The sequence below is a fragment of the Lacerta agilis genome, chromosome 5, assembly GCF_009819535.1.
Source record: "Lacerta agilis isolate rLacAgi1 chromosome 5, rLacAgi1.pri, whole genome shotgun sequence".
NCBI classification, from domain to species: Eukaryota; Metazoa; Chordata; class Lepidosauria; order Squamata; family Lacertidae; genus Lacerta; species Lacerta agilis.
Window position 1 is genome coordinate 73,308,086 of NC_046316.1, and position 21,685 is coordinate 73,329,770.

At 44.1% G+C, this 21,685-nt stretch overlaps 1 protein-coding gene across 1 annotated transcript; it reads left to right on the plus strand.

Annotated features, from left to right (window-relative positions):
- Window positions 1-350: 350 nt before the first annotated feature.
- On the plus strand, window positions 351-20,478 carry AADAC (arylacetamide deacetylase). The gene is made up of 5 exons (XM_033150452.1): window positions 351-684; window positions 12,407-12,629; window positions 14,857-14,926; window positions 16,494-16,665; window positions 19,486-20,478. The coding sequence occupies exons 1-5, from the start codon at window positions 547-549 to the stop codon at window positions 20,089-20,091; spliced, it is 1,209 nt and encodes a 402-aa protein (XP_033006343.1). The 5' UTR covers window positions 351-546; the 3' UTR covers window positions 20,092-20,478.
- The last annotated feature ends 1,207 nt before the right edge of the window (window positions 20,479-21,685 follow it).

Sequence of the window (21,685 nt, forward strand, 5' to 3'; positions counted from 1 at the left end):
ATGGACCAGAGTTAGGTGCACCTAAAATCTGGTCTGCTGTAGTATGGAATCACTGGAGCAAATGCATATCTTTTCTTAGTCTTTCCCTACTGGGACAAAGTCTTTAGCTTATCAGTCACTCGGAGGCTCAGAGGTCTTGCTTATGACTGATTACGTTGTTAGTTATAACGAGAACGCTGCATTTCCTCCACTTTAATTTTTTCCCTCTCAAGCCTTTCAAACACCAGAGCTGTGGAATCTGTAGAACCAATAAGTGCAAACTTGTCCTTGTTGCTTTTGTTATTGAAGCCTCGGCTCAAGCAGCACAAACAGCTCCAGTAATCCTTTTTGTAGGTGGCTGAATGCTTGCTAGCGTGAAGTTTTGCCTTTACTCTAGAAGCCGAACCTGTTTCCTGTTGATCAAAGGAAAGCTGGTCTCTCCGGGTCTGTGTGAGTCATACTGTGTAACAGCAGACTAACTTTGTTGCTGTCAGCTGACTTGCCTCCGTTAAAACTCATCGGGACTAGTCAATGGGAATCAGTCTTGACTGAAGTAGATAGTAAAAGATGGGAATCAAATCACTGTGCCTTCTCCTTGCTACAGTTTTGACTGCCTATTACATATACAGCCCCCTTCCAGAGAACGTCGAGGACCGCTGGAAGCTGATGCTCATTGGTGCTGTCTTTAGAACTTTAGACCATGTGGTAAGCTTAGACGTTTCTTTATTCCAGGCGTCTTGTGCATGTGAGATTGCTTGAATGCGAAAAGGTGGTGGTGGTGGGGCAGCTTATAGAAAAAGGTTGGGATTGTGCAAAATGAGAACTAACAGCTATTAGTTGCATTATTTGGCAGGTGGTGGGGGCATCATGAAACAGAATCCATTCGTCTCTTTTTTCTTTGACTCTCTGGACGGAAATGTCCTATATATGAAAATGAATACAAATAGAAGGGAAGCTTACCTGTTAGCTTTTTAAACCATTTAATAGCTTTACAAGGCACTGCATCCTGCTTTCTCTGTTATTCTCTAGCTGCCGTTGAAATATGAGCACCCCACTTTTGAGTCAGAAGCAGTGCAAAGCTCCCTTTGATAACGGGTATAATTACCACGCTTCACATTTCATACACACTCTTTAGTCTGCACGGCTGTTGCTATAAATAACCAGTTTTAATGCTAGAAGCAATCAATCAAGGGGAAAGCTCTTAGAATTTTCCTCACCACTGATGTAATTTCTAATTGAAATCTGGTGTAAGGGAGAGGGAAACATCCCTGCTAATATATCTACCATGCCAGGCACTGTTAATGATCTCCGGGTGAATTGTGGCCACCGCAGCAATTGAGCATAGACTGAAATTACTTTTCTTTCAGGTATCTGTTTTGCTGTACTGCATACATGCATACATGCATGACTTTCACCAGCTTGCCTGCTTATGTCAGCTGCAGGAGCTGCAGGGTGGATTGCATAAAAAGAAAGTTACGCATAAAATTACAGAACTCGTTACAATTATTTCCCATTTCTGGGTAGCAAGTGGCTGTGGGTTCAAGCTCCACATTGGGCAAAAAAATCCTGCATTACAGGGAGTTGGAATAGATTCGAGAGGCAGTGAAGGATAGGCGTGCCTGGCGTGCTCTGGTCCATGGGGTCACGAAGAGTCGGACACGACTGAACGACTGAACAACAACAACCTTTGTGGTCTCTTCCAATTGTGCAATTCTCTGATTCTATTAAGTTGCTGGACATTTTTGTCCCTAAGTGTAAAAATCTGTTTGCATGTGCAGAAAGAGGACCCAATGGGCGGTAGTCACTAAGTTTTACTTTGAGTAGACCCACTGAAGTTAATTGACTGAATGTAGTCTGTGGTAAGTCGTTATCTTTAATTTCAATGAGTCTACTTTTAAGGAAAAGGTAAGCCGAATAGCACCCAACAGCTGCGTTTATTCACCAACTATAAGGCATCAGATACATATGGGAACCTGACCTGTTTCTGAGGCATGGTCCCTAGGGCTTTGCCTGCTGGTTTCCAGCCAACACTGTGATCACAGCTCAGGGTTTGTGTGTTTTATTGCTGGCATGGTGCTAGAAGAGTAGCTTTCTGAGCACTTGCTGAGGTGTGCAGAATTTAGGGGTGTGGCATCAGTTTTCATGTCACTCCCTGGGTGTTTGAATTGCCTGGTGGTGGAAAGGTCATAAAAGCGCAGCCTTAGAAAGGAGGAAAATAAAGGAAAACAAACAGAAAAGAGCACCAGGAAGAAAAGTGTCATGCAAAGCAAGGGGGGGGGGGGAGGCATACAGCACATGGCTGGATCTGATTGTTGGGAGGTGTGTGGCAAGGCAAACAGGTGCAGTATGACTAACATGGGAGAGGCAGGTAGGGTTGCCGAATTCTGCATGAAACTAGAGAGTTCCTGCATTACAGGGAGCATATTGGTATGTGATTTCCCCATCACTATGATGGAAGAAGCAGCATGGGCTAGAATTTTCCATTCCACATGAGAGCCATTTCTGGTTAAAAAAAAAAAGCATGAACAGAAGATGATGCAACAAAATAGAAAATTCTTTTCAGTAGCACCTTAGAGACCAACTGTGTTTGTTCTTGGTATGAGCTTTCGTGTGCATGCACACTTCTTCAGATACACTGAAACAGAAGTCACCAGATCCTTAAATATAGTGAGGGAGTGGGGAGGGGTATTACTCAGAAGGGTGGTGGGAATGGGTGATCAGCTGATAGGTGTGGAAAACCTGTTGACGACTCTTAACGGCTGCAATTAGTCTTGCAGGGAAAGGTAAGGGGTGAGATGGCTAAAGATAGCTTTGTTATGTATAATGAGATAAGAATCCAATGTCTTTGTTCAGACCAGGTTTCTCCATGGTTCTAAGTTTGATGAAGTTCTAAGTTTCTCCATGGTTCTAAGTTCTAAGTTTCTCCATGGTTCTAAGTTTGATGAAGATGATGCAGTTCTAGTAGGGCCGAAAAGTTTTATTATTTTAGCCTGGGAGAGCTTTGATGAGTTCAGCTTCTCCTATCATGGCTCTGCATCCCATGAGGCTTTATCTATGTGGTGCCTGCTAAATTATGGCTTCATGCCAGTGTTGTTGAAATCACAGGTCCTAGTCTGACACTTCAACCACTGCCTCATTGGATGTCTAGCTCTAATAGCAAACTGAGTTCTCCAAAATGGCACCATCTGCGCAGAAGGAGGGAGGTATCAGCAGGCTGAGCAGGGGGAGCCCTGACATACGAAAAAAATCTCTAAGGGGGTGGGAATTCCCTCCCCTCCAAAAGAGCCACTTTGATCAAGGCTATGCACACATCGTGGCCATTGATTGCTGCGAGTAGGGAAGGAAAAACTAGTGAGAACAGAAAGAAGTATCCTGCAAGGGGGAATGGCTGGCTGGCTTGGCTTCATGAACAGGAGTGCTCCACACTGCCACTGGCGTAGGAAGGGCGGGGCGTAGGGGGTGGGGCACCCCAGACAGCAGGATCCGGATAGGGTTCCATCTCGGCGCGCCCCGCCCCCAGAACGCGCACCAGCCCCAGCCCCGCCTGCTTCCCGCCCCCGATGCCGGAGCATGAAGCTCCACCACTGCACACTGCAACATTGCATTGCAAGTCCTTGCAAATGCTGCAGCAGCTGCTGGTAATAGCCTATAAGAGAAAACACAACTTTTGTTTTCTTTGCTCATAGCAAACCTCTCCAACAAGTGTTGGGTTGCCATACCTTTTATTTTTACTTATTTTTGATGTTGCTCCTCTGCCTGTAATAGCAGCTTAACGGTCAGATATCAAGCTTTCTCTCTTCACTTCTAGGCTTCTTTTTAAAGTCACAAGATGAAGGTGAGAAAAACAAAAAAACAGACAGTTTCTCGTAACAAACCTCAAGCGCTAAACCTTGTCCCATTTATATTTTATATATGTAGGTAGATCTACATACAGTGTGAGGTTGCTTGTCCTGCTTGTTCTTCAGGTATCATGTGTGTGGGACAACACAATATTAATGGATCGAAAGATTGATCCTGGATAAACTTTAGTCGTTATACTGCGGGTTTTTCTTGGCAATGTGTGGTGTTGCTACATAAATGGGAGGGGCTGTGGCTCAGAGGCAGAGCATGCAAAAGGTCTCCGGTTTAACCCCTGGCATCTCCAGGTAGGGCAGGGGGAAATCCTGTGGAGCCACTGCCAGTTAGTGTCTGCAGTACTGAGCTAGATTGACCAATTCTCTGACTTGGTATAAGGCAGTTTCTTTATGTTCCTACTCCAGATGCCTTGAGCTGCATCCATACCTTCTTCTGTGTATGGTAAATGTATGGAGAGGTGCCACTAGTCCACCCCCACAAATCACGCACTGCTAACCCTGCCTCCTTGATACCCGCATGTTCAGTGCAATGTCTGCAAAAGGGTGCCCATGGATGTATGTAGGCACCCTACACATCAGGACTTCTGATCACACAGGGGTCCTTGTTGTGGGTTCAGCTGCTCACATGTGGATTTGCCTTTGCAGATGATATTCTTATTACTATTTTGGTGCTAGGTAAAAACATTCCTCTTAACCCAGGCCTTTGGCATATTGAAGAATCTATGGCCTTCAAAATGTTTCTTGGGCTGTGGGTGGGTGGGGGTTATTGTGTTGGTTTTTTGTGTTGTGTATTTTGTGCTTTTGTACTGTAAACCGTCCTGAGATCTGTAGATGAAGGGCAGTATATAAATAAATATTAATACAATATTTATTAATGAAAGTATTTAATCATCACCACCATCATGTAAAAAAACCCCAAAACAACCTGCATATGTACACTACCATTAGTGGGAGAAACCAGTGCATGGGTGAAAGCCCTCCCCATTTTAAGAATTAGGCTGAAGGGAAGCAGACTGCCCAGGGCCTTGGCCAGGAAATTGTACTTGGAGAATATGCACCCTCACATAATGCACATTATCCAAGCCCAGTTCCAACCCCTAAAGTATATTTTAAACTGAGAGCTCAGCTGACAACCCTAAAGGATCATGGGGCACATTGGATGCATGTGTAGCTATTTCTCTATCCACAGTGCATTGATTTCGGCAAAATGTGCCCTACTGTCTACACTAGGCTATGAATTTGAATGGCAACCAAAACAGTGTAGGTGGCTGTGTGCCCAACTTTCCAGAGGTCAAGCCCCCTGTTTGACGGAGGAGTACAGTCTAAGCTGGTCAGAAGGAGAACAGTGGGGAAGCACCTTGAAGTTGCCCATCAGCTGCTGGACAGCACACTGATCTGGCACGCAGTGGAAGACAGGAGTGCCTGGCGTGCTCTGGTTCATGGGATCACAAAGAGTCGGACACGGCTAAACGACTAAACAACAACAACAACAACAAAATACAGTAAGAAAGAACACCAGAAGCAGATAGGAACATGGGAAGCGTCCATACACCAAGTCAGATCACTGATCCTATCTACCGGTAGCTTGGTATGGCTTCATGGATTAGCAGGGGCTCTCCCAGGATTTCACATAGGACTCCTTCCCTGTTCTACCTGGAGATGCTGGGATTTGAACCTCGGCCTTGGAAGGACCACAGTGCAGTGGCAGAGCACCTGCCTTGCAAGCAAAAGGTCTCAAGCATCTGCAGGTACGACTGGGAATGTACCGTAACTGAAGCTCTGGAGAGCCACTGAGCTAGATGGACCAAGGAGTCTGATTCGGTATAAAGCAACTTTCTGTGTTCTATGACAGTTTGTGTGCAGTTCCTCCCCAGCACTGCACTGTTTTCACAAGAACATTTCATGCACCATGTCTAACACCCAAGGATCTGACATCAGGAAGTGCTGACATCAGGAAGTGTTGCCAGAGAGGGTGTGGGTCTAACTATACTGTAAATCTAACCATATACAGTATCTAACCATGGATTTTGGACTCAAATGATTTCTGGTCAGTTTGTCCACATCTTGAGTTGCAAAACAGCTCTTTGTGTAAGCTTAAACAATTCTAATTTTAGATGATGATGACAACGACAATGATTCTTCAGAATAAATAAGATTGGTTCATCCATGGACATTTCCTCTGCTTACCAGCAGATAGTTCTGGAAGAGACATTTAAAACCACAAATGCTGGAGTACAGTAAATTCAGGAATCATTCCTATGTTGAAATAGCACCTATATCAGCTATGCAGTTTCCTTCAGATACTATAAGTGAGATTTATATGCTGCCTGACATGGCATACTATGGTCATGGAATGTATTGCTTCCTCTGTAGGGAAGGAAAAAAAAGCAAAATAAGGAGAGGACATTTGAGCAAACAAAGGACCAGAAGAGAAAGGATTAAGGAGCCTCCTCCTTTCCCTGTTCTTTTTTTCACAGATGCAACCTGCCCTAGGCTGCTCTAGGTTTAAAAGAAAGAGAAGGATTAAGAAAATCTGAAGAAGTGTGCATGTACACGAAAGTTCATACCAAGAACAAACTTAGTTGGTCTCTAAGGTGCTACTGGAAGGATTTTTTATTTTTTTATTTTGTTTCTTCTTAATCCTGTCATTTCAGCCAAAGTTTACTAAAGAATTAAGAGGCATTTAATGAACTTCAACAGCCCTTTTCTGGTGTTACCCTTTCGTGCACTTGACATTGTTTCAGAGGGAGCACGTGCAAGTAGATAAATAGGCACCACTGCGGTGGGAAGGTAAACAGCGTTTCCGTGCGCTCTGGTTTCCATCACAGTGTTGCGTTGCACCGGAAGCAGTTTAGTCATGTTGGCCATATGACCCGGAAAGCTGTCTGTGGACAAACACCGGCTCCCTTGGCCCGAAGTGAGATGAGCGCCGCAACCCCATAGTCGCCTTGGACTGGACTTAACCGTCCAGGGGTCCTTTACCTTTTACCTAGAACCTGGCATGATCAGGGTTCCATAGCCTGAGTCACAGTGTTTCCCCTCTTCAGTGTAGATGGCGGAGGGGCAGAGCCCACAGGGGCTTGTCACTGGCTAAATCCCGAATAACGCTAAATTTTTATTTGAATATATATTGGAACAAACATTTTGTACTAGCTTGTTCCATGATACAGAGTTATGGTATTATGTTACTGAGCTATCAGCAGGTTTTAAAGAGGGAGTCTCTGACTCCCACTTCCTTATTGTTGCAATTTTGTGAGACATTAGTAGTAGTAGTAGTAGTAGTAGTAATGATTTTATTCGTTGTTTTTCAAACAACATGTAGTAGCATTACTTGGGGCGGCTATGACTATGATTATGATGATATTGTTTTACAAAGGCAGCCCTAGAGAAGCATGTAGTCTGAAGATAACTGTATTCTGATCTGTGCTTTAGTCTGGGAACATGCACAGATACGATCCCCGCAGCGCCTCTGCTTGACTCCACTGCCTGTCTCCTTAACAGTTATTGCCTCCTGCTGTTGCTTGTTTATGCTGCTATGACTTACTCCTCACATCTGGCCTCTCCTGCAGACTGTGAATTAAGGATGCCAGTGATTGATTACCTGCCTGGAGGTCAGCATTTCCAGGTGGGCTACCTTCACTTGCTGTGGAAGGAAACAAGAATAGGCTGCTGACATTTCTCAACCTGCATGTGGTTTGGAGTAGTCCAGCTGTTGCTGAGTGGGGGCCATTGTTTGTTGTGGATTTCGGGATCAGGTAATGATGGCATAATCTGAAATCATAAGAGTGTGGTCAGACCACCTCTGGCCTCCAGCAAAACTTGGAATCTAAAATATAATACTGCACTTAGCAAGAAACCTAAAGTTGTTGACATGGGCCTCATTTGTACTGTACATTTAAAGCTCTCTTGTGCCACTTTAAGACATGGATACCTCTGCTGGACAAATCGTGGGAACTGTAGTTTTTAAAGCATGGGATTGATTGGTAAATCACTCTGGGCCCCGAAGGCTTACACACCAAAATTACTTGAGAAGAACAAATACTTAGCCATCAGGGATTGCATATAATCACTGGAAACAATCCAGCATTATGTCCAGCATCATTAGGCAATAAATCATTGTCAGGTGTGAGTGAAATAAGTGAGTGGCGTAATTAATGTAATGATGGTATCACATATGCAAATATATTTTGCTACAAAAGACCCGTCATACAATTGGTATGGGAGTGTTAATCCTCTCTTTCCCTCAAGGAGATGGGTGAAAATAAAATACTTATGGCGCAATCCTATGTGCGCCAACCCAGAAATAAACCCTGTTGAATTCAGTGTTCACCTAGGCAAGTGGGTATAGGATTGCAGCCACAGCCTCTTTTCTACTAGGGCCACATTCAAACAACATATTTAAAGTGCTATGTTACTGCTTTAAACAGTCATAGCTTTCCTTACCCAGAATTCTGGAAAATGAGGTTTGTTAAGGGTGCTGAGAGTTGTTAGGAGACCCCGGTTCACCACACAGAGTTAAAATTCTCAGGGTGGTTTAACAATCAATCCTTCTTCCCAGGGAATTCTGGGAATTGTGGCTCTGTGAGGGGAATTTGCATTTTCAAATGTTCCACTGAACCAGTAGTTCCTGCACATGACCAAAGTTGGAATTGAATAGGGGTGCTAACCCAAACTGGTGAAGAAGAAGAAATTTAAATAATAAATAATAAATTTTTATTTATACCCCACCCTTCCCAGCCAAGAACCGGGCTCAGGGCGGCTAACACTAATTAAAATCACAGCAAAAACATAAACACAATCAATTTAAAATAGCAGATTAAAATACAAATTTAAAATTCAATATTAAAACTGCAGTCTCATTTTCAAATAACCCACCAATAAAAGAATGAAGCATAAATATCAAACAGAAGCCAACCCAAAGGCCAGGTGGAGCAGCTCCGTCTTGCAGGCCCTGCGGAAAGATGCCAAATCCCGCAGGGCCCTGGTCTCTTGTGATAGACTGTTCCACCAAGTCGGGGCCAATACTGAGAAGGCCCTGGCCCTAGTTGAGGCCAACCTAGCATCTTTGTTGCTCGGGACCTCCAAAAGATTATTATTTGAGGACCTTAAGGTCCTACACGGGACATACCAGGAGAGGCGGTCCCTTAGGTACGAGGGTCCTAAGCCACATAGGGCTTTAAAGGTCAAAACCAGCACCTTAAACCTGACCCTGTACTCCACCGGGAGCCAGTGCAGCTGGTAGAGCACTGAATGAATGTGGTCCCACGGCAAGACCCGGTAAGGAGCCTTGCTGCGGCATTCTGCACCCGCTGGAGTTTCTGGGTCAGCTTTAGGGGCAGCCCCGCGTAGAGCGAGTTACAATAATCAAGTCTGGAGGTGACCGTCGCATGGATCACTGTGGCCAGAAGAAGAAGAAGAAGTAGTAGTGTGCATGCACATGAAAGCTCATACCAAGAACAAACTTAGTTGTCTCTAAGGTGCTACTGGAAGGAATTTTTTTTATTTTGTATTTTGTTTTGACTATGGCACACCAACATGGCTACCTACCTGTAACTGGTTCTCAAGAGTTATCTTCCGAATCTTGGGTCCCTTGTAATGTTAAGAATTAGTGTAATTATCAACGCTGACTGGTTTTTTTTTTTGTTTTTTTTTGCATTTTGTATACATGAGGCATTTGTACAAACCAAGTCATGCAGCAGAACACAGGACCATGGGGAGAGAGGGGTTCAGATGGGAAGAGGTGTGCAAAACCGTTCTCCCCACCAAAGACAACAAACAATCCATGCACGTTCGTACTGCAGTGATGTGAACATAAAAACCTAGTGAAGGAAACTGCTTTGGCTGATGGTTTGGACAATCCTTTGCATGCCCATATCTGTATCTGAAATAAAAATCTGTAGGCTTATAGATCTTAAGAGCCTTAACTGGAATATGTAGCTCAAGCCGGCTGAGCTGCATGACTGATTGGTGAGGGTGCGGCCATCTCTTTCAGAAGAATACAGTTAGTGCATATTCTGTAGTATGTGTGCGAAGGGGCAGTTTAGTCTTTATGTGTGCTGTAAAAACAGACTGTAAAAGGGGCGGTTTTCTTGTTCCTCAAGTATTTCCCCTCTTGCACAGTGTTATATTGCCTTCTGTGGGTTTTGACATATTTGTTTCTTTCTGTTTGTTTTCTGTGGATTGTATTCTGTGCATAATTTCTCCTTGCCCCCAATCCAAGGAAAGCACCATACTTCACTGTGGCCTTGGTATGATGCCACCAATGGCTTCCAACTTCTGCAACAAACTCACCTCAACACACAATGCCGTGGCACTTTTCCCTCCCTGCTGTCGCTGCTGTGATAGTAGCAGCTACTTCACTTGCCACCTTGCTTGCTGTGCCTCTGGGAAGTGTTTGGGAACTGGGCAAGTAGCATGTCACTTTTGAATGGCAGCCAAACTTTACTCCCCTCCATAGCGGCCGCCTGCCATTTTAATTGATTCAATACACTATGCCATGAACCACAGATCTGTGAAATTTCATAGGTCTATGGCAGGGGTCAGCAAACTTTTTCAGCAGGGGGGTGGTCCACTGTCCCTCAGACCTTGGACTATATTTTTTTGGGGGGGATGAATGAATTCCTATGCCCCACAAATAACCCAGAGATGCATTTTAAATAAAAGCACACATTCTACTCATGTAAAAATACGCTGATTCCTGGACCGTCTGCAGGCTGGATTTAGAAAGTGATTGGGCCGGATCCAGCCCCCGGGCCTTAGTTTGCCTACCCATGGTCTATGGAGTGAGTAAATGAAAATGGTGGGCAGCCATTGGCTCATGCTTGGCTTCCATGCAATAATGGCATCACACCACACACACACACCCCAGACAGCACTTAAATGGTTTTTCATGGGTCCAGGCCAGAAGTTAATTACTTTTCTTTTTGTATGCACATCACATAAAAAAGCAGTTTCAGATTCTAAAAAAAAAAAAGCACGCCCAAACCCACCCAGATTCTCTAGTTTGGGAGATTCAAAAGGGGAAAAAGCCTTAAAAATAATAGGCTATCACACTGAAGGTCTCAATGGTTAATCTGGACAGTTCTGGTCTTATGAGGTCATATCTACTCATTGTAGACCCATGAGAATTAATAACCATGTCACACACATTTGTTTACATGGGTCTACTCTTGAGTATGACTATCATTGCATTGTTGTTGTTTAGTTGTTTAGTCGTGTCCGACTCTTCGTGACCCTATGGACCAGAGCACGCCAGGCACTCCTGTCTTCCACTGCCTCCCGTAGTTTGGTCAGACTCATGTTAGCAGCTTCGAGAACACTGTCCAACCACCTCGTCCTCTGTCGTCCCCTTCTCCTTGTGCCCTCAGTCTTTCCCAACATCAGGGTCTTTTCCAGGGAGTCTTCTCTTCTCATGAGGTGGCCAAAGTACTGGAGCCTCATTGCATACAACCACTGATTTTGGCACTGGCGGGGCTATTGGAGCTAAGCTGAATTTGGAATCTCTCCTGAGGAGCTGGAAACATAAATACAGCACACACAGAAAAGAGAAACTCTCTAACAAAGGCTAGAAGCACATCTAATTTATTTCTCTCCAAGAGCATGACAGTTTGCATGAACCACTTGATGACCCGTAACTGTATTTCGTTCTTTTCTTTACCCCCTGTCTCCGCTAGGAAGTAAAAATAGTTAAATGTCATGTGGAGAGCGTGAGATTTATGGTGGGAATATGGCTGTGAGGAAAGTGTTTGTCCCCCTCTCCAGCATTTAGCTATCATGAAAGCTAACCGAAATCTGTGTTCACAGTAGTGTGAGCAAGACAGTACGTGGGATGGCATCTCAAACACCTTGGGAAGTCCTCACTGCGAGTTCAGTGTTATAGGCAATTCCATCTGGCCTAGACAAGCAATATTTTACCTTAGCAGAATGACTCCACTTACACACACACAGACCAGATTTTTTGCAGTTTGGAAAGTGACAGGGAAATGCATTGAAATGTGTGGGATGAACTATTGAATGCAAGATGAATGCTTACTATCATGTAGCCACCCTGTAAACAAATAAGTACTGTTATATAAAGACCAGCCTTAGTCCAACCTTTGCATGAACTTTGTGCAAGGAAATTAAGATAAATACTGAATAAACAGGTCAGCTGGTGGAGCCTTGAGTTTTGCATTTGGCTGGAAGAAAGAAGGAAAGGAGCAGTGGGGGGAGCTGCGTGTGGATATTGCCTGCTTTGGGGAAACTGTTGTTGCTTTGTAGCTGAACACAATATACTTGGGTGCCTAGTCCCTCCTTTATGTTGAACATGGATATTTAGAAACAGATATCACAAAGTCTCCAGTGTTCTTTCTAATGCAAAATGCCACTTCTGCTTTGCAACCCCTGGAACTTCTTAATGCTCCAGGATGTGCATACCGTTCCAAATGATTAACGATGATGTTAATATGCATGCCCAACTTTTTAGGCCAGTTTTGATATGAAGGAGAAGGGAAAGAGGCATTGATGAATGTAGTCTATTATGTAGCCTGAGAGTTGCATAATATATTGGCATTAATATACCTCTTGTTTTCCAGGCTACAGTTGCCAACAAGCTGGGTCTCGCGCACCACATGGAAGTTATGATGAGCCTCACAAGTTTTGAACATACAGCGCCAACATCGGATGAAAAGGTCACTGTGACCGACACAGAATTTAATGGTGTTCCAGTCCGTTTGTATCTCCCAAAAGGGCAGCCCAATTCCTTGAAAAGGGCTATGATTTATATTCACGGGGGTGGATGGTGTGTAGGATCGGCAGGTAAGCATGTGTGCTTGTTTCCGCTAATGTGGGTCTTGAGTGGAAAAATGAGATGTCTTTGAGACAGGCATCGTGATACAACATAGCATGGTGGCTGCTACTAGATGGCAAGAGGAAAGATAGAAGACTTGACAATATGCTTTCAGCAAACATCTCCTCTGCTCAAATGACAATATACCTGCAGAGGATGTATACCACCATCTAATCTGAGAGAAGCAATTAATTTGTAGATTGCATCTAGCAGGTAAACCGGATGAACTATATGGCACGTGATGAAAGAACTGAAATAACCAGGTTGCATCCATTGGTTATGCAAGCAGAAGGCAGCTGTCAGGCTTCCAGGAATCTGATCTGATCCTCCTCATGGCAGGCTGCCATTAACCAATAGACAAGAAGCTCTTACCAATGTCTTTTATTCAACGTTCACAGAGAGAGAGGCTTAGAATGTCACCTCTCGGGGTAATGGTGTTGCTCCAAGTAATCTCCCCCCCCTCCCTTCCCTGTCAGTTGTCTACAGCACCACCACCCCTTATGGTGGGCTGCTTAAGGCCATTTGGCTTTTAGCTTTCTGCTCTACCACTTTCTTTCTTTCTTTTTTTTATAAAGAATTTATTGGTATTTTCCATAACAAATAATACCATCACCCACCCACATTTATACAAAGCAAAAACAGACATAACCACGATTCTTCTTCTTTTTTACACACATACAGAAAAAATCTAGTTTCGAATCTTTACAGTTGACTTCCCCTGCCTTTTCTCCTTCGGTTCACTTTCACTGCTCACTGGGTTCTGGGAGAGGGGGGTGTCTGGAATGATTTCTAGTGATAATGTGTCAGTCAGCTGTTCCAGCCCTGCTTCTCCCTCCATCTCTTCTCCCATTATCTCCCAGCTTTGCCCCTCTTCTGTCTCAGAGCCATGACCTGCTGCAGACCACTGTTGTAAATCTATACTGTCTTCCTCTTCTCTGGGAGGTGCAGGAGAAGGGGGGGGGTCTTCACCATTCCTCCTAACCCTGACAGCAGCTGGACAAATTTATGGAGGACTAGTACATTAACCCCCTTAAATTAACGGGCGCTAGAACATATGTGGTCAAACTGTTGCCCTAGCAACGACGGGGACATGCGCAGAGCTTACTGAGCGGCTCTCGCTTATCTCGTTGTTGTTTTTCTAACAACCGAGCAGCTCTCGCTTGACATCGCTCGCCCGCCGCCACTTTTTAACGGCCGCTTCCGCTTAGAAGTAAGTCCACACGAGTGCGCACCCGCCACGTGCCCGCGCACACCCGCCACTTCAACAGTTTCTCCCTGCCGCCCGAAGTCTCTGCGCTCCAAGTCCCAACAGCTGTCCGTGGGGCACATGCGCAGTAGCGCAATCCCACGGACACAGGGACTGGACGCAGAGACACTTGCACTTTATTATAGAGGATATACCAGTTGCATGAAGCCACAGGAAGTGAGTGTGTGGTCTTGTGCTCAGGTCCTGTGTGCCAGCTTCCCCCTGTCATCTGGCCAGCCACTGTGAGAACAGGTTGCTGGACTAGATGGGCCATTGGCCTGATCTAGCAACCAATTTTTTTTCCTCCTCCTCCTTCCCAGCAACCTCTTATAATGTGCTAGATCAAACCATATCCATGGGTTCAGCCCCTGAACCCTGGGAGTAGTGTCATTCAGGGCTTCAGTGGGGATGGGGACAGAATCACCCATACTGGGCAGATGGACCTGCACCAGCAGAGTGTAAGTGGGCCCTAGTATTGCATTTTTAGTACATCGTTAGCATTGATATTCTGGTTAGTCTGCTGCATATTTTGGTTTAACTCTTGCTCCCCCCCCCCCGCTTATCAGATCTAATTTGTATAAATGAATGGCTTGCTATTTTGTAAGTTATTCTTTTTGAAAAATAAAATGAAATACTCAGAGTGCAAATGATGTCTCTTAGGGAATATAAAGCTGCAAAGGACATATTATATCCAAGGTGTGAGATATGAAAACTAAGATCCCATCTAGGACATCTTCTTGGACTGCAGCCAAGTCACTTGTGAATGGTTTGTTGAGCTCCTGTCTTTAGATAAAGCGGTGTGCACAGGACTTTATTCCATTGCCAAGTGCTGAACTGCAGGGATTCACAGAAAGTGCACAAAAAGCTACTGCCAAAAGAAACAGGGAACTGTGTGTCTTATTTGTTTCAGAAGAGCAATAAAATATTCTTTATTACTTACTTTGTTGCAGCCATGCAACCCTATGACCTCCTGTCGAGACGGACTTCAGAAGCACTAAATGCTGTCGTCGTATCAGTCGAGTAAGGAATGGCACTTCAGAGTGTTTATTGTGAATAACACCTGATCCTTTGCAAATAATAGAAAACTAATCTTAATTGCTGTAATCCAACACGTGCACTGAGCATACTAAAGCCCACTGATTATTTATTTAATAAGCATTCTATGCTGCTTGGTGGTTAAAACCCTAGGCAACCTCAAAGCAGTTTACAGTGAGCTTCAGCACAATGAAATCTGGGTTTGGACTTTGTAGCATGAGGGGAACGAAGTCCTACAGTTAAAGGCAACTGCATACCAATCACATAACATGGGAAAAACAAAACAAAATAAAAAATTCTTTCCAGTAGCACCTTAGAGACCAACTAAGTCTGTTCTTGGTATGAGCTTTCGTGTGCATGCACACTTCTTCAGATACACTGAAACAGAAGTCACCAGATCCTTAAATATAGTGAGGGAGTGGGGAGGGGTGTTACTCAGAAGGGTGGTGGGAATGGGTGATCAGCTGATAGGTGTGGAAAACCTGTTGACGACTCTTGACTCTAACGGCTGCAATTAGTCTTGCAGGGAATGGCAAGGGGTGAGATGGCTAAAGATAGCTTTGTCATGTATAATGAGATAATGAGATACCCACCTGTAAACATAATGAGATACCCACCTGTAAACATAACATGGGAGTAATGCATAGCTACCAGCCCCCTCGACACGAATGAAGTGAGTTTCCCAGCATGCACCAGTCAAGAGAGGAGGGAAGAAGGACATAGCTTTGCTAACTTTTCTCAACTGGAGGCAGGGCAGCTGTCTGTTTCAAGAGGCAATGAAAGAATGTGCCATCGGAGGTCAATCCAAACCATGGGAGAGTTACAACACCTGCTGTGACTATAGAGACCGATGTGGGAGAGACATGTTTTATTGCAGCGGGGACAGATGAAGGCCTCCAGTTTCACTGGTGCAGATGCACCATTGTGCAACGGATGGATGGAGTGTGGTAATGGGTGGATGGTTGCAGTGTGGGCTACCTCTCAATTAAAAATTGAAAAATGCAGGTCTTCAGGGCTTTCCCCAAACCCTGCAGCATGGTGACTCAATGCAGGTTCAAAGGAAGGGAATTCTGAAGTGGGGGACCAATGCAGAGAAGACCTTCTAAACTAGGGTTAGCCATTCTGGTGCACTCCATATGTTGTTGGACTCCAACATCCATCAGCCCCAGACAGCATGGGCAACAGTCAGGGGTGAGAGGAGTTGGATGTTATGTGTGAACCATGCCATAGAGCAAAAGGTGGGACTCTTCAAGGTCAAGTTGAAACCCAGTGTTTATATCTGCCAGATCAGTTCTTAAACTGCATTGAGTTTGTAAAATATTTGTAATTCAGTGAGAGAGAAAGGGGGAGTTAGTTTGCCTGGTGAAGGGTAGGTTGGTGGAGGGTAATCAGTGGCACAGGTTTGCAAGCGACTGCTCCAAACTGTATGTTGAAGCAAGTCAATTTAATTGAAGGTGTGGGGGGAGGATAGAGACACCTAGCATCCATGTCGCAAATTAGATTTGATTTCCTTTCACAACCAATTCTTCTTTTTGAAAACTGTCCCACAAAGGTACAGACTGGCACCGAAACACCACTTCCCAGCTCATTTTGAAGATGTGTTCACGGTGGCAAAGTACTTCCTGCAGAGCAGTGTCCTTGAGCGATACAACGTGGAGGCAAGCAGGGTGTGTGTTGCCGGAGACAGCGCAGGAGGGAACTTAGCCGCAGCAGTGGCACAGCAGGTGAGTCATAACATATTGGAAAGTCGGGCATTCGAAAGGAGTCGCGTTCATCTTTGTTATGCATCTGAACCCTATCCTTCTGAAACACAATTGGCTTGCTTTTTGCAAGATACGACCCCCCCCCCCCCAAAGAACAGTACAGGTTGCTAGATTCTTGATTTCAGTTATCTCATATAAAAGACGCCATGGAACACTCCAAGAATATTGATATATATTATTCAATAATTCCATCTTAAATGGCCTTGTAATATTATTGTCATCATTTTACCTGTAAAACTGAGATGACTGGGTGTATTAGTCTTTTAATTGCTGTGTCGATGTTCATAATGTGTTTGTTTTTGTAATCTGAATGTATTTTATTTTATTTTATTTTATTTATTTTACTCCTGTTGTGGGCTTTTAGCTGAATAAAGATATCTATCTATCTATCTATCTATCATCTGAACCCTTGCTCTCCGAAGCCATCCTGTAACCTGTTACCTTGCGGAAACAACCAGGGCTGACACCATCATCCGGTACCCTTAGGTAACTGGGATCCTCCAACAGGAGCTTATCCCAGGCATCTCACACTTGATGACTGGATATGGGAAGCCACCTTTCTAAATTTCTCCTAGTGCCCTGGAGCAACATGACACCGGATGCTCTGGGGCAGGGTGTCGGGATCCACAGAATGCTGTGTGAGAAAGTAAGTCTGCAGGCCTGAGTTTGCTAGTAAAAGTGAGACTAGCTGATGCAACTTGCTGATGCAATCAGCCTGCAATACTTTCTCTAGGAGTGCTGGGTCAGAATCACCCAGCAGTAATGTGCTGTCAGTTGATTGGCTGTCATCGGTATAAAAGGGAAACCTACCCAGCAGTGTGGTGTGGTAGTAGAAGGGTGTGGTCAGAGAGAGCGAGAGGTTTAGAGAGAAGTCTTCCTACCTGCCTTAAGGTGCAGCCAGGTACTCTGCTTATTTGTATGAACTGCTCATGTATCATAGCCTGTAGATATTTGTATATAGCTCACAATAAATATACTGCACTGAAGGACCGGGGACTCTGAGCATTTCTGCTAAAGCGCCGTGGAGGAAATTCGCGACACAGGGGTGCAGGAGCTTCACCACAGGCAACCTTTTGGCAGTGCATGGTGTGCAGGGCCAAAGACATAGGTGGGCCAAGCAATGGCTGCAACTTTTACCTTTTTTAGCATGCTATGTGTTGAGGCTCCATGACAGATTTGAGAGGAAGCTGGGCAAGAGTAGTCCTTCCTGTTTCTTCTGAGAGCCAGTGTGGTGTAGTGGTTAAGAGCGGTAGACTCGTTATCTGGGGAACCAGGTTCGTGTCTCCGCTCCTCCACATTCAGCTGCTGGGTGACCTTGGGCTAGTCACACTTCTTTGAAGTCTCTCAGCCCCACTCACCTCACAGAGTGTTTGTTGTGGGGGAGGAAGGGAAAGGAGAATGTTAGCCGCTTTGAGACTCCTTCGGGTAGTGAAAAGCGGGATATCAAATCCAAACTCTTCTTCTTCTCTGGGTCCTGCAATGCTTCCCAAGTAGCAACCACACACCCAGCTTGCCATCCCTCACCAGCCTCCATGATGGTCCACCCTACAGCAAACCTTTACAGTGTGACCTAGTTCCCCTTTGTGGCAGTTCTTTGCTGAAATCAAGCGCTGGGAAAGTGCCCAGCCCAAACTTAGTGGGTATCCTAAAATGCCTTCAGAACCCAGGTGCAGTTTGCTGGGATTTTTCAGCGGATGATCAGAGGGGTATTCTGGCAGACAACTTGACATGGAGAAGGTTCCCTGAATAAAGAAAAAGAATGTTGAAACACTGCCTTGTTGCCAACGATAATTCTCTTTTGTTGGCTATGCATAAATAGTACCTCACTATGCCAGATTCTGCAGAATTTCTTTCAAGAGAGGTTAAAAAAAACCAGGAGACATGTTTTTGTATAAATCATTTCAAAATGTGATCTCACTACTAAAATTGAGTCAACCCTCTGTGGAGTATATAGGGCAGCTGATTGTGTAGAATTGGATATATGAAGTATCTTGAGCTCTCATAATATTTATCAGGTCAATCAACTTTGATCATTGTTGAAAACGTGGAACTGAGCTTCTCAACAAAAGTGTGTGTGTGTGTGTGTGTGTGTGTGTGTGTGTGTATCCCTATTTATGCCTAGCAGTACAGCACATGTAAATTGGTTTACTTACTAAGCAAGGCTTAAATCCTAAACACATTTACTAGGGAGCGAATGCTATCAAACACTACAATGTCATTCTGAGCAGGAATGTTTAGGATTATGCTGAAAATTGCATTGAACCTGGTGGGCTTCTGACTCCTGTCTTTTAGGGTTAGGTGTAAAACAGCCTTCCGCAATCTGGTGCTATCTGTATGTTTTGAACTGCAACTTCTTTCTGCCCAATCCACTATCGGCAATGATGGGAGTTTTAATCCAACATAATCTGGAGGGCACCAGGATGGGGAAGACTGATGTAGTGTTAGGGTGTATCTTGAGCTTCTATTAGCAACTTCCACAGGTACCGATGAGAGCTTGGTAAATACGAACTACTTTAAAAATAATATTAAACACTTCAGACGGTAGATAGTGTAAATATTGGAGGTATAAATATCAGCATGTGTAATTTTCAATAAAAGGGGCAGGCAATCTGTAAGCCTGTACTGTGTGTGTGTGTGTGTGTGTGTGTGTGTGTGTGTGTGTGTGTCTGTGTCTTCTTTTCCTTGCACTGTAAAATGTTTTCTGGTAAAGTGGTCCATCTGACATGGAGCCAGGAGGAATTCTTGTGTAATCAATGACACCCCCCCCCTTAACTGTTACAGGTTCTACATGATCCTGGTGTCAAAATTAAATTCAAGATCCAGGCTTTAATGTACCCTGCTCTTCAGACAATTGATCTGGACTTGCCGTCTTATCGAGACAATGGGAACATGCCAATTCTGCCTAAATCATTAATGGTGAGATTCTGGAGCGAATACTTTACGACTGACATGTCTCTAAACAGGGCAATGGAAGCCAACCAACATGTCCCTGCAGAGCAAAGCCATTTGTTTAAATTTGCAAACTGGAGTCACTGGCTGCCTGAAAAGTATAAGAAGGGTCACGTTTATACCAAGCCAGTATATGGAAATTCCGAGCTCGGACAAAAATACCCAGGATTTCTGGATCCAAGAGCAGCGCCACTGCTGGTCGATGAAAGCAAACTGCGTGGCTTACCCCTTACATATGTCATCACATGCCAGTATGATGTCTTGAGGGATGATGGACTCATGTACGTCTCACGACTTAGGGAGGCAGGAGTTACTGTAATACATCAACATGAGAATACTCTTCATGGGGTCGCGATGTTTAGTGCAGGCCCAATAATCTTAACTGTGGGAGAGAAGATGGCAAATGACTACATTGAGTGGTTGAATAAGAACTTATAAACAAAGCCACATCTATGGAATGCCTTTGGCTCCAATCAGTTTGACTTGGGTTTTATACAGGAGGAAATGATCTTTTCTCTGGGTAATTTTGATATTGTACTTTGGTGGTGGTTTGGTAATTGTTATAGAATCCTTTCTTTGAACAAGACTGAGATGGTTCTTTGGGGTTTCTTTTTTGTTGTATCTGTCAAATTATGCTTAATTTAAAATAAAACATTGGAACAAAATGAATGGTGCTTTTCAGGTGTGAAATTGCTGTTTTGGACCTGTATGTTGTTCTGGCTTGCTTTTGTGAGGACTCATGTGATTCTACCTGGCTCTGCAAAGTGACCTTTTGGCCAATGGCTCATAGTACCCTCAGGTATTTGTCTCAAGTTAAGATAAGAGCTCTGGTCAGACCTCACTTGGAATACTGTGTCCAGTTCTGGGCACCACAGTTCAAGAAGGATACTGACAAGCTGGAAGGTGTCCAGAGGAGGGCAACCAAAATGGTCAAAGGCCTGGAAACGATGCCTTATGAGGAATGGCTTAGGGAGCTGGGTATGTTTAGCCTGAAGAAGAGAAGGTTAAGGGGTGATATGATAGCCATGTTCAAATATATAAAAGGATGTCATATAGAGGAGGGAGAAAGGTTGTTTTCTGCTGCTCCAGAGAAGTGGACACGGGGCAATGGATTCAAACTACAAGAAAGAAGTTTCCACCTAAACATTAGGAAGAACTTCCTGACAGTGAGAGCTGTTCGGCAGTGGAATTTGCTACCAAGGAGTGTGGTGGAGTCTCCTTCTTTGGAGGTCTTTAAGCGGAGGCTTGACAGCTATCTGTCAGGAATGCTTTGATGGTGTTTCCTGCTTGGCAGGGGGTTGGACTGGATGGCCCTTGTGCTCTCTTCCAACTCTATGATTCTAAGATTTTGGATGAATAGCAGGTTTATTACTTGACTTAAAGGTAAGGATTTTGTTCAATAGCTTGAAGGGTTTGGACCAAGTTCCATAGCTGAGATCACTTCAGAGCCCATTCTATCTTTTCTTTTGGTAGACAATACCTTTCCAAGTTTTTGTCTCCTCAACAGAGTTCACGGGGTTCAGATGTAAACAGCTGGGATGATCTGACTTGCTGTAAAAGCAACCTTGGGTTAAGAATGTATGGACCTGTTTATTTCAGTTTCTCATTTCCCCTTCAGTTTGCATTTTTAAAAACGGTCCTCACAAAAATGCACCAGCAATTAGGTGCACTTTTCTCCTAATATACAGTTTCTATGGAATTTTACCTACTTTACACATTTTTGAAAGCCTGTTCCCAAATATAATGCATTGTTGCATGCCATTTTCATGAATATATGCATACTCCTCTAATATATACGTTTCCACATATATATTTTTTTGCATCACAACATTCAGAGAAGTGTGCATTTAGAAAAATACATGTGTTTTGGTTCATGTTTTTCAGAGTTCAGAATCTTGCTAAAATGCATATCAAACAAATTTCTCCCCTGTCCATGCCTGGAATGCCATGTTTCAAATGACCAGTTCTTATCTCATCTAGCAATTCTCTCTCTTTTCCCCTACTGAGGGAAACAGAGATGTTTTTCTTTCAA

What these genes read in the sequence shown, in the direction of transcription:
- AADAC (XM_033150452.1), top strand. Translation starts at nt 547, where the DNA reads ATGGGAATCAAATCACTGTGCCTTCTCCTTGCTACAGTTTTGACTGCC. An exon ending in TTAGAACTTTAGACCATGTG is followed by an intron (nt 685 to 12,406) that starts GTAAGCTTAGAC and finishes CTTGTTTTCCAG; the next exon opens with GCTACAGTTGCCAACAAGCT. An exon ending in GCTGTCGTCGTATCAGTCGA is followed by an intron (nt 14,927 to 16,493) that starts GTAAGGAATGGC and finishes TGTCCCACAAAG; the next exon opens with GTACAGACTGGCACCGAAAC.